This window comes from Acomys russatus, chromosome 2 (genome assembly GCF_903995435.1).
Source record: "Acomys russatus chromosome 2, mAcoRus1.1, whole genome shotgun sequence".
Taxonomy (NCBI): Eukaryota; Metazoa; Chordata; class Mammalia; order Rodentia; family Muridae; genus Acomys; species Acomys russatus.
The window spans coordinates 83,411-95,681 of NC_067138.1; the positions used below are offsets into that span (position 1 = coordinate 83,411).

The 12,271-nt window shown below is 42.8% G+C and overlaps 1 protein-coding gene across 1 annotated transcript; it reads left to right on the plus strand.

The window, feature by feature from the left end:
• Nucleotides 1-1,247: 1,247 nt before the first annotated feature.
• Nucleotides 1,248-11,908, plus strand: LOC127205763 (methionine adenosyltransferase 2 subunit beta-like). Its single transcript, XM_051165004.1, has 5 exons — nt 1,248-1,379; nt 7,659-7,746; nt 9,467-9,660; nt 10,786-10,899; nt 11,591-11,908. The coding sequence occupies exons 1-5, from the start codon at nt 1,248-1,250 to the stop codon at nt 11,765-11,767; spliced, it is 705 nt and encodes a 234-aa protein (XP_051020961.1). The 3' UTR covers nt 11,768-11,908.
• The last annotated feature ends 363 nt before the right edge of the window (nt 11,909-12,271 follow it).

The window sequence follows — 12,271 nt, forward strand, 5'->3', positions numbered from 1 at the left end:
ACAGGTGGCTTCAAAGGCATGAGCCACTGTTCCCCTGCTGAGCAATGATGTTTTGTTTTGTTTTTCCAGATAGGTGTCTCTGTGTAGCCTTGGCTGTCCTGGTCACGTATTTTTGGTAGACCTGGCTGGCCTTGTACTGAGAGTGGCCTGCCTGCCTCTGCCTTCCTGTGTGCTGGCATTAAAGGCATGGACCACCACACCCAGCTGGGTGAGTGATATTTTAAAGCTCAATTTCAATACCGGCTTCTGTTGATTTTTATAGTTAAAATTGTGCTAAGCCACAAACCCAAACAGCGTCTCAAAGCTGAACTACACCTGAATCGCTCTTGAAACGGTTAAAAATAGCTATATGTGCTTAACTGCTAGAAAATAATCTATTATTACAGGCAGGTGTGGGTAGTATTGATCAGCAGGATTTAATGCTTGGCTAAATTTAAGCAGAACAAAGTTAATGGAAATAACCGTATCTCTGTTGTTATTACTAGATTTGTTTGTTTTGGGGGGAAGGTGATTTATTTTTGTTTGTTTGTTTTCAAGACAAAGTTTCTCTGTGTAATAGCCCTGGCTGGACTCACTTTGTAGACCAGGCTGGCCTTGCATTCATGAGGATTAGCCTGTCTCTGCCTCCCCAGTGTGGGAATTAAAGGCATGAGCCACCACGCCCAGCTACAACTAGATTTTTTTAATTGCCCTTTGAAATTGTTAAATTTTAAAAAAAAGCACAGGGGAATTTTACTGAAGGTTATGTTACTGTAAGGTGTGAAACGAATGGAATATTTCACCAGAGGAATCGACAACCATTGGTCCGCTCTATTATCGCTACAAGAGACAATATCAACAAGTTAGTTTTACCAAGGAATTGCAGGGCTTGTTTGGTTTGTTTTTATAGTTAGTTCTGACATGGATTGTAGCCATGGATCCTCGCTTGACTTGCAATTAAACATGCAACTTCTCATTGGGCAGTTTTAAAACTAGTAGGAGGAATCAGCTGCCAGCTTACTGCACTGTGGAAAGCTGCACGAGATTCCAGGATTGGAATGTAAATGCTAATTTAAAAGGTCATGCGGAGCTGCGCCTCAGGTTTTTTTGGCGTCCATGCGCTCAGTGCTGACTGAGGGAACAAAGACCTGGCCAGAGAAGTCAGACACTGAGGTTCTTCTCGCCGCGTTTTCCGCAAAATAGTTCTGGAATCATGCCTGAAGTGCCGGAGGAAATGGAGCAGGTAAGAGCTAGCAATTCAAGACCCAATGTCGGCTCAGCCTTGCTTTAAAAGCGACCCAGAATGGCGCAACTGCGGCGGCACTAAGATTGCGGGCATGGTGGGCCAGGAGAAGGAACTCTCCATCCACTTTGTCCCCAGCAGCTGCCGGCTGGTGGAGGTGAGCTATGGGGCGTGGAGCCCCGGATGACGCCTCGGAGTTTGTTGATGGCGCTGCAGCTAGGAAGCTGTGGGGTGGAGGCTCCTGCCGCCCCTGGGGGCTTGTTTCCATTTGAGTTCTCTATTCATTTTTCTTTGTATTTCTGGATGTTTAAGGGGGAAGGGAGGGTGGCTTTTCACTAACGATGATGTTGGAGGTGTCAATTTGGTGAATTCATAGTTTTCTTTTTTTTTTATTATTAATTTATTCTTGTTACATCTCAATGTTTATCCCATCCCTTGTATCCTCCCATTCTCCCCCCCCCCCATTTTCCCATTATTCCCCTCCCCTATGACTGTTCCTGAGGGGGATTACCTCCCCCTATATATTCTCATAGGGTATCAAGTCTCTTCTTGGCTACCTGCTGTCCTTCCTCTGAGTGCCACCAGGTCTCCCCCTCCAGGGGACATGGTCAAATGTGAGGCACCATAGTACGTGAGAAAGTCATATCACACTCTCCACTCAACTGTGGAGAATATTCTGACCATTGGCTAGATCTGGGGAGGGGTTTAAAGTTTACCTCCTGTATTGTCCTTGGCTGGTGCCTTAGTTTGAGCGGGACCCCTGGGCCCAAATCTGCCTATCATATTGTTCTACTTGTAGATTTCTAGGACCCTCTGTTTCCTTTTATTTTGCTATTCTCCCATGCGTCTCTCATTTAGAGTCCCATTACTTCAGGCAGTTTACAGATGTCAGTATTTCCAGCTATGGGACGCTGTTAACGCTCAGTCCCATGGGTGGGAAAACAGGCATAGAGAGGGTCAGGCATTTGTCTTGCATTTATTCTGTAAGAGTTGCGCAGGAATTCCTTGGCCCCAAGTGTTTTTAGCCACTGTATTTTGTATGGTGGGAGGGAGCCTGGTGAAATTTGGAAGATGCCTATCTGGTAAACTTCTGCCTGTTCCTAAATAAGGTCCGCCATGCCTGTTTCAAGCCTCTTAGCACTTAGGGATCTACAGAATGTATTCTGCACAGTTGGTAAGACTTAGTTCCCAAACCAATGCGTCCTGAAAATATAGGGAGTATAGGAGACGACCAATTGTGGTTGTTTAGGCAGGATATGTGCTTGCTAATTTTATGTGGGTTTGTACAAGCTAGAGTCGCTGAAGGGGAGGGAATCTCAATTGAGAAAATGTCTCCATAAGATTGGACTTCGGCTAAGCCTGTTGGGCATTTTCTTTCCTTGTTTCTTTTTTTATGCGCCTCCCCCCCTTCAGGGTTTCTCTGTGTACCCTTTGTAGACCAGGCTGGCTCCAAGCTCAAATCCACTTGTCTCTACCTCTCTGAGTGCTGGGATTAAAGGCGAACACCACCGCCACCTAGTTAGCATTTTCTTAATTAGTGGTTGACATGGGGCCCCAGCCCATTGTGGATGGGACCATCCGGGTTGTTGGTCCTGAGTTTAAGAAAATCGAGCTGCTGAGCTAGCTTGTAGGCAGTGCTTCTCCATGCCCCATGTCAGCTCCTGCCTGCAGGTTCCTGCTCTGACTTCATTCAGTGATGAACAATGGTGTGGAAATATAAACTAAATAAACTCTTAACCCCTAACTTTGCTTTGGTCATGGTGGTTTTTTGTTTTTGGAGACGGAGTTTCCTCTGTGTAGCCTTGGCTGTCCTGGACTCACCAGGCTGGCTTCAAAGGCACAGTGATCCACTTGCCTCTGGCTCCCCAGTGCTGGGATTAAAGGCGCAGGTGGTGGTGGTATTTAATCACAGCTATAGTAATCCTAACTAGAACAGATTCTCTATGCAGCCCTTTACTGTCCTGGAACTCACTGTGTAGACCAGGCTGGCCTTGGACTCAACAGAGATTCCTCTGCTTCTGCCTCCCAGAGTGCTGGGATTAAAAGGCGCGGGCCACCATGTCCAGATATTAATGCAAAATGATTATGTTTGGGTTATGTACATTCAATATGATCTCCAAATGACTGGACCTTAGATAAAGTTCAGATTTATTTGCAGCTCCACAGTGCTGACAACATGTGCCAACTGTTTGTGCATGCACAGATGCATGTATGCATGTAAGCCTAATGTTTCCACAGTTCAGTAAAAGAAAAGTGGAAAGTAGTAAAGCATATCAGGTGCACTAACTCATGTGCCAATAATCTCAGCACTCAGGAAGTTGGTAGTGGTGGATAGTTTTTTTTTTAATTTATTTTCTCTTTTGGTTCTTTGAGACAGGTTTCTCTGTAGGGTTGGCTGTCTCACTGTCGATTTATAGACCAGGCTGGCCTCAAACTCAGAGATCTGCCTGCCTCTGCTTCCCCCAGTGATGGGATTAAAGGCATGCACCACCATGCCTGGCTTCGGGATGGCTTTTAAGATGTTTTTGTTGTTTGTTTGTTTGTTTTTTAAACAGGGTCTGGCTTCAAATCTGCATATTTGCCTGCCTCTGCCTCCAGTGGACTGGGATTACTGGTGTCACCACACCCAGTATTTTTTTAAAAAGATTTTTTTATTATTTACACAGTATTCTGCCCGCATGTGTGCCTGCTCATCAGAAGAGGGCATCAGATCTCATTATAAATGGTTGTGAGCCACCATATGGTTGCTGGGAACTGAAGTCAGGACGTTTGGAAGAACGGACCATGCTCTGAACCTCTGAGCTATCTAGCCAGCCCCAAAGGCTTGTGCACACTGCAAAGCTGAGGCAGGATGATTTCCAGGCAAGCCAAGTCTGTATAGTGAAACCATGTTTCAAAAAAGCAAAACTGCAACAAACAGTACAGAGAGCTATGATTTGCTTGCACTTGCTGCGCTCTCAACCTGTGCAGGTAACATTCACTCCTGCTGCTTGCTGAGAATTGGCAGAGTTAATGTTAGAGGGGCAGCCCCTACCGGTTCCTGTTATGAATACTGCCTATGGGTACAAGGGAGACTGGGAGTCAGTCACCCTGTTCCCATCTGAATCCAATTCCTACTTAAGCAGTCTGGATATCTTCTTTCTTTCTTCTCTTTTTCTTTTTTCCCTGTTTTTCAAAACAGGGTTTTTCAGTGTAGCCTTGGTTTGCCTGGACTCACAGCAATCCACCTGCCTCTCCCTCTGTCTCTGCCTCTGCCTCTGGAGTGCTGGGATTACAGGTATGTACCACTATGCCTGGTTCAGTTCTGAGGATATTACAAGGATATTACAGAGGTAGAAAGTGTGTGGAAAACTTTTCTTCTTCTTCTTCTTCTTCTTCTTCTTCTTCTTCTTCTTCTTCTTCTTCTTTCTTCTTCTTCTTTCTTCTTCTTCTTCTTCTTCTTCTTCTTCTTCTTCTTCTTCTTCTTCTTCTTCTTCTTCTTCTTTTTTGAGACAGATCTCTATACCCAGGGCTGGTCTTAAACTCAGGATCCCCTTGCATCAGATGACCAGTGCTAGCAATGGAATTTTGGGAACACACTACACATGTGAACTTTCCAGTTTCTTTAAGAAAAAAAGTTTGTGTGCATGCTAGGTGTCTAGTTGTGTGCCTTTAGTCCAGTACCCACTGGGGCCAAAAAGCAGCATCAATCTCATTAGAGCTGGCCATACAGGGAGCTGGGAGCTGCCTAGTGTGCATGCTGACAACTCAGTTCTGATTGTCTGCAAGAGCAACATACTTTTATTTAAAACTTTCACATGTATGGTTGTTTTGCCTGTATATATACATGTTTGTTTACCATATGTATGCAGTACTCCTGGAGATCCAAAGAGAGTGATGTCTCCCCAGAAACTGGTGTACAGATGATTGTGAGATGCCATGTTCATGTTAGGATTCAAACCAGGGTACTCCAGAAGAGTAGCGACTGCTCATAACCTCTGAGCCACCTCGCCATAGTTTTCTTTTATAGTATCTTCCCAGGCACCTTCATGGTATTTATCACATGCACAGGGTTTTCTGAGTCTATACAGGACTTAGTATGTTTTGACCTCTTTCATTTCAGATTTATGTATGTATACAAGTATGGTTTTTGTGTTTTATGGTCTTGCTTTATGGGCCTGTGTGGCCTGGAATTCTCTGTGTAGACTGGGTTTTGCTTAGTGTGCTGATATCCTCCTGCTTCTGTCCCCTGAGTGCAGGGATTACAGAGGCCCTCAGCAGCACACCTGCTTTACATTTAAGCCTTTGGACAGTTACTCTCTTTCCTTTTTTAAAGGATTTATTTACTATGTATTTAGTTTTTGCCTGCATGTATGCCTGCACGTTAGAAGAGGGCACCAGATCTCATTATAGATGGTTGTGAACCATCTTGTCGTTTCTGGGAATTGAACTCAGGGCCTTTTGAGGAGCAGCCCTCTCTCCAGCCCTGGAGAGTTATTTTTTTGCCAAAGTTCAAAGAAACTACTTTGCTGGCTCAGGTTTTCATTTTCATAAATTGTCTGGCTTAGAGTCAAGTGATGTCACAGATGCCACATGAAATTTCTTTAATTTTTAAAAACATGTTTTGAAATTGGTTGAATTAAAATCCTTAACATTTTTTTGTAAGCAGCTCTCCCCTCCATATGTACACCCCTTTTGATTTCAGCTTTTGAATCTGCTAGAGGCACTTGATCTTGCTGTTCTTAAGTCAAGTATGTGTGTCTACTAAATCATTTACTTGAAGTCAGAGATCAAAAATGCCTTTGGCTATTGCATGGCTTTGTTTGCCAGCTCAGAACCAGGTGACTAACAGGACTAGCACCTCGTGATAAACTCTAATGAGAGTTCCAACCACGGAGTTCATGCTGGCTTTACAGGTGGGTGACAGCCTGCTAGCTGAAAACGTTCTATTTAAAAAAGGAAAAGTTGACTTTACTTGAGAATTTGGCAGGAAAGGATTTTTCTAAACTTTATCTTACATATACAGACATCTAATAATTCGTTAAGCAATAACTTTTTAAAAAATCAGCAAACACATTTTTAATAGCAACACAGATTTTATGCTATCTGTATCTTATTAGTCATTAGTATTCTGTGTAAGTAAATTTAGTGCTGACAGGCAGACATATTAGTTTGTTCAAATTTAGAAAGTATGTGTTCCAAGGACTAAATTGACTTTATTCCAAATAAACTCCTTTGAAATGCTGACAGATTTTCAAACCCATCAATTTGTGACATCACATCTGAGCCTTGTGCATTTTCATAGTGTGTTTGAAGATGTGAAACTCCTGTTGGCTACTCTGCTACTCATAAAAGCAAAAATAACTTCCATTATTAAAATGAAATCTAAATCAAATGCGAAAGTTAGTTGTGATTTTATCTTGGGCGTCTTTTTTTGATTATGAAAATTTTATTTTTGCCAGGTGATGGTGGTGAACGCTTTTAAGCCCAGCACTTGGGAGGCAGAGGCAGGGTGATCGCTGTGAATTTGAGGCAAGCCTGGTCTACAAAGGGAGTCCAGGACAGCCAAGGCTACACAGGGAACTCTGTCTTCAAAAAACAAAAAGGAGATATAGATATATATATAAAAGTAAACTTTTAAAAATATACATGAATGTTTCACCTGTGTGTCTGTGTACTACATACATGATGCATGGTGCCCACAGAGGTGAGACGAGGATATTAAATCCTCTGAAACAGGAGTTATGGACAGTTGTTAGTTGCCATGTGTGTGCTAGGAGTCAAACCCAGGTCCTCTGGAAGAGCACTCGGTGTTCCTAACCATTAAGCCATTTCTTCTGCCGGCTATTTTTTTAAATTGTGTTTATATGTAGCTGTGGGTGTGTACATGTAAATGCAGGACCCTCAGGCCAGAAGAAGGCATCAGATCTGGAGTTTGAGTTAGAGGTAGTTGTAAGCCACACAATGCCCATCTTCTGCAAAAGGACTTTGTGTTCTTAACCATGAAAGAATCTCTCTAGCCCCAATGAGACTGAGTATTAAAACTTCCTAAGTGGGGGCTGGAATGATGGCTCTATGGTTAAGAGTACTTTGTTGATTTGCAGAGGACCCGGGCTCAGGTCCCAGCACCTACTTGCTGGCTCACTATCTGTAACTCCAGTTCTGGGAGATTTTATACCCTCTTCTGATCTCCCTGGGCAACTGAGGCAGTGCGCACACATGCATGCAGGCAAAATACTCAGACGTGTAAAATAAAATAATTAAAAACAAACTCATTAAGTCATGCAGTTTGTTAGTGTAGTTTGACTGATTAATCTAGCATTAAAACTGACTTTTAGGTATATGACATTAATTTAAAAAAACTTAGATTTCAGGTATTTGGTACACAGTATTGGCAGCTCTCACTTCTTTAGGAGAATTGTTTTCAAAGTGTGGCTTTCCCCGTTTCTACTTCCAGGAGGAGAAAAACATCCCCAGTTGTCGGGTCCCAGTTACAGGCGCCACCGGGCTTCTTGGCAGAGCAGTTTACAAAGAGTTTCAGCAGAGTAACTGGCATGCCATTGGCAGTGGCTTTTGAAAAGCAAGACCAAAATTTGAGCAAGTGAACCTGTTGGATGCTGAAGCAGTTCATCACCTCATTCATGATTTTCAGGTATGGGTTTGTATGTTTGGAACTGTGTGAATGTTCTATTAGTTGTCCGGATTATACGGAAAGTGTGCTTGCTCTCCCAAAGTTGTGCTGGACAGCTGTAGCCTACTGAGCACCAGCAATGCAGAGTGTATTTCTTTTGCAATGGTGCTGGGTATGTGTTCCAACCTGGGCCCCCAGCCTGGTAGTTTGGCACAGCTTGTGTTTATGTAGTGCTTTCCTGGTCATACTCGCCATCAAATGTTTGGGTGTTATCTGGGACTGAAAAAAAAAATATTGCTACTTTAATGCTGAAAAATTATGACCACAGGAATTTCAGTAACCTGTTTGCCATGATCCAAGAAATGTTGGAGAAAAATGGAGATTTTGTTTTCCTTGTCATCAAATTTTAGCTTTGGCTCTTCTAAAACTGTACACCTAGGAGCATGAGCACTAGAAGCACTGGGGAAACCTGATTTCAGGACGCATGTCCAAAGAGTGTAATGCATTGAGTCTGTGATTGGCCAGGACATTGTATTTGAAGCATACCAGATGTTACACATTCAACTTTGAAAACGATTCTTAAGATTATGCCTCCTTGAGCAACTGTTGATAAAATTGGCTGTGGGGCATATTTTCCGCCCCCACCCCAACCCCTCGTCTCTCTGGTTTATTTTTATTTATTTTTGTGTATGGGCGTTTGCCTGCTTATATGTATATCTGTGCAACACATGCATGTAGGGCCTGCAGAAGCCAGAAAGGGTGTCAGATGCCTGGGAGGTGGAGTTACAGAGAGTTGTGAGCTGCCATGTGGGTGCTGGGAATCCAACCAAAGTCCTCTGGTTGAGCAACCAGTGCCCTTAACCGCTGAGCCCTCTCTACAGCTCCTGCAACTGGAGTTATAAATAGTTGTTGGCCATCATGTGAGTTCTAGACTCCAGCCCTCCAACTTTTAACACCCGTTTAGCTCTTTCTCTGTTCCTCTTGCGTTAAAAAAAAAAAAGCCTTCTTTCTGTAGAAGAGCTCCTGCATCCTTCTGTTTTGATGCGTCAGGCTCAAATGCAGTACTGAACTTTGTCCATGGTTGTAAAAAGCAGAGCACTCCACCCTAGCCCTCAGTTGATACGGTTTGGCACTTTTGTGTGTGTGTGCTTGGACACATTCACTGATGATTAGTAGAGTCTCCAGACACTTGGTTGTATATCTTCTAGGTACAGTGGTGTTGTTTCCATAACCACAGCATGGTTACCACAGTCAACAGCAAGCCTTACACTGTGGTACTCTTGATGTCGCACGCATATGCAGATGGCTTCCAAGTTGGTCCTGAATTGTCTTCAGTGCTATTGTCCTCATTTGACCTTCAGTCAGGAGTGCTGATTTTATTTGGTTGTCTAGACAGATCTATTTTTAATGGGCATAATGACAAATTAGATTTAAAAAATTCTGTATGTAATAATAGACACTTAAAATATTCATGATCACCTTTAAGTTCATTCCGCTATAAGCCACAACCCATCCTGGTATATTTTTATTAAAAGCCAAGGTTCTACTTTCCCATTGTTTAAATCCACACAATCTCTTTATGCCCAAAGCTGGGAAAGAGCCAGCCATAAAATAGCTACATGTATTGTCCCTAGGAGCTGCTGTCCTGAGAATTCCCATTCTCTATGGGGAAGTGGAGAAGCTGGAGGAAAATGCTGTGACTGTTATGTTCGACAAGGTGCAGTTCAACAACAAGTCAGCGAACATGGGCCACTGGCAGCAGAGGTTCCCCACACATGTGAACGATGTAGCCAGTGTGTGCCGGCAGCTGGCAGAGAAGGGGATGCTGGTGAGTCCTGCGAGGATAGACCTGACTTCTGTCTTAGTGAAAGTTGTGCTTTTCTTTTCTATGCTTGAACTTACATGTGTGTACACAGGTTATCACAGACTGAAAATTAAATGTGTTTTAAAAGTAGGAAACCAAACAAAAGCAGTTTATACAGAGTAGAGGCTGTGTTCATGAAAGTCTGTAGTATGCAAGAAATAAATTCAAACACTGAGATCCTACCATTACCTCCCTACTGTTGAGATTCAAGTCCCAACTGATTAACCATGCACCATTCTAGGGTTCGTTTTTAAAAATTGATTAGAAATGGCTGGGCAGTGCTGGCACATGCCTTTAATCCCAGCATTTGGGAGGCAGAGGCAGGTAGAGTAAGTTCTAGGCCAGCCTGGTCTACAGAGTGAGTCTAGCACAGCTGGTGCTGCTACACAGAGAAACCCTGTATGGGCTGGGGTGGGGGGTACTTTTTAGCTAGCCAGGTGTGGTGAATCCCAGCAGAAGCTGGCAGATCTCTGTGAGTTCAAGGCTACCCTGGTCTGCGAAGAAAGTCCAGGACAGCCAGGGCTTTGTTGCACAGAGAAACTCTGTCTCAAAAGAAACACAACAAACAAAAATAGTATTTATATTTAATTAGTTCATTGTTTCTGGTTTCTTGAAGCAGAGCCTCACTTTGTTGCCCAGAGTGGCCTTGACAACTGCTAGGGTTACTGGTGAGTGTTACTGAGCTGCTCAGCCTATAACCCCCGAGCTGATGACAGAGGTGGGGAGGAGAAAGACAAGCTGGAGATGAGTGTCAGCCACCTTTTCCCTTAAGGGACAGACAGCCTTGGCTGAGGAAGATCCTGTCTTGAAACTATGTTAAGCTTTCATTTTAGCTTAGAATAATTTAAAATGTTTGTTAAAGTTAGTCACTATAAATTGGAGCCATTTGTATTCTTATTTGAAAAAAAAGATCTTATTTCTATGGATTACTTCTAGTATTGGAATATTTGTAGACATTTGTTTTTAGGTATTCAAGAAAAGGTAGGTTTGCATTTTGATTTTTGGATCTTTAAAATTAACTTTCTTGTCAAATCTTAGCCATTTGGGACCAGAAATTTGGGAAAAAAATTTTTTTTCCTTTGTTGGTAGGATCCATCCATTAAGGGGACCTTTCACTGGTCTGGCAATGAGCAGATGACCAAGTACAAAATGGCGTGTGCAATTGCAGACGCCTTCAACCTTCCCAGCAGCCACTTGCGACCTGTAAGTCTGGACACCTCTTTTCTGACTTCTTAAAGCTGTTGTGTATTGTTGACAAGACTTCTGTTTTGGATCAGAGTGAACTTGGTTTGAATCTTGACAGTATTTGGCCGTAAGTTATCCCTAAAGAAGTCAGAGTATTGGTGAAGTTTGTAGAGAAGTATGGGTGGGGCTGGTGAGCTAGCTGGAGGAGGTAACCTGTGCAAAGCCTGACAGCCTCAGCCCATCCACAGTCTCGCATATGAGTGTGCACATGGGGACACACACACCACCACCATTCTTCTTCTTCTTTTTCTTTGTTTTTTTTCTTTTTTAAAGATTTTTATTTTATTTCATTTATTATTTATACAGTATTCTGGCCCACATGTGTGCCTGCATGCCCGAAGAGGGCACCAGATCTCATTGTAAATGGTTGTGAGCCACAATGTGGTTGCTGGGAATTAAGGTCAGGACCTTTAGAGGAGATGGTGCTCTTAACCTCAGAGCCTTCTTTCCAGCCCTCTTTTTTTTTCTTCTTCTTCTTCTTTCTGGTATTGTCTTGGTAGCAGCATGCTTGCTTTTTGTAGCTCTGAAAAGATCAGTGTTTTTTTGTTTGGTTGTTGGGTTTTTTGCACTAAGGGAAAGTTGAAATAAAGTTGTCAAGCCTCAGGATGCTACTTTCTTTACTCATGAGTTGTTTTGTTTTTCTTTACAGATTACTGACAGCCCTGTCATAGGAGCACAACACCCCCAAAATGCTCAGCTCGACTGCTCCAAATTGGAGACCTTAAGCATTGGCCAGTGGACGCCATTTCGAATTGGAGTCAAGGAGTCACTCTGGCCTTTCCTTATTGACAAGAGATGGAGACAGACCCAGACCGTCTTTCATTAGTTCATGTGTTGTATATTTTTTTAAATGAAAAGTATAGTCTGCGGCACTTTTTCAAGAATAAAGGAAATAGTTTTGTATGAGTACTCCTTAATTATGACTCATGATCTTTCAGGTAAATGATGCTGTTGCACTAGGGGAATGTTGGACCACACTTAAAGTTGCAAAAATAACGTTTCCTTTTCTTCAAGCATTTGATCTGGGCTCAAGCAAAGCCAATAATGGACTCAGATGATTTCCATATGATGCTACACACAGTGAAACAAGGGCAGCAACACCTTGTTTGCAGTCATGATTTTCTGTTGACTATCTTGTTCTGGCTTACCTTGCTGTTCAAGTAATAAAAATTATGATTTTTACTGTCCAAGAGCTGGGCTGAAACAGACTGTTAGACTTTGGATGAAATGCATTGTTCATTCCTATAACGTGCTCTTTTGTTGCTTTTGTTTGTTGACTTTTGTGTATTGACAGTTTCACTGTGTGTAGAATCATATGGAAATCATCGGT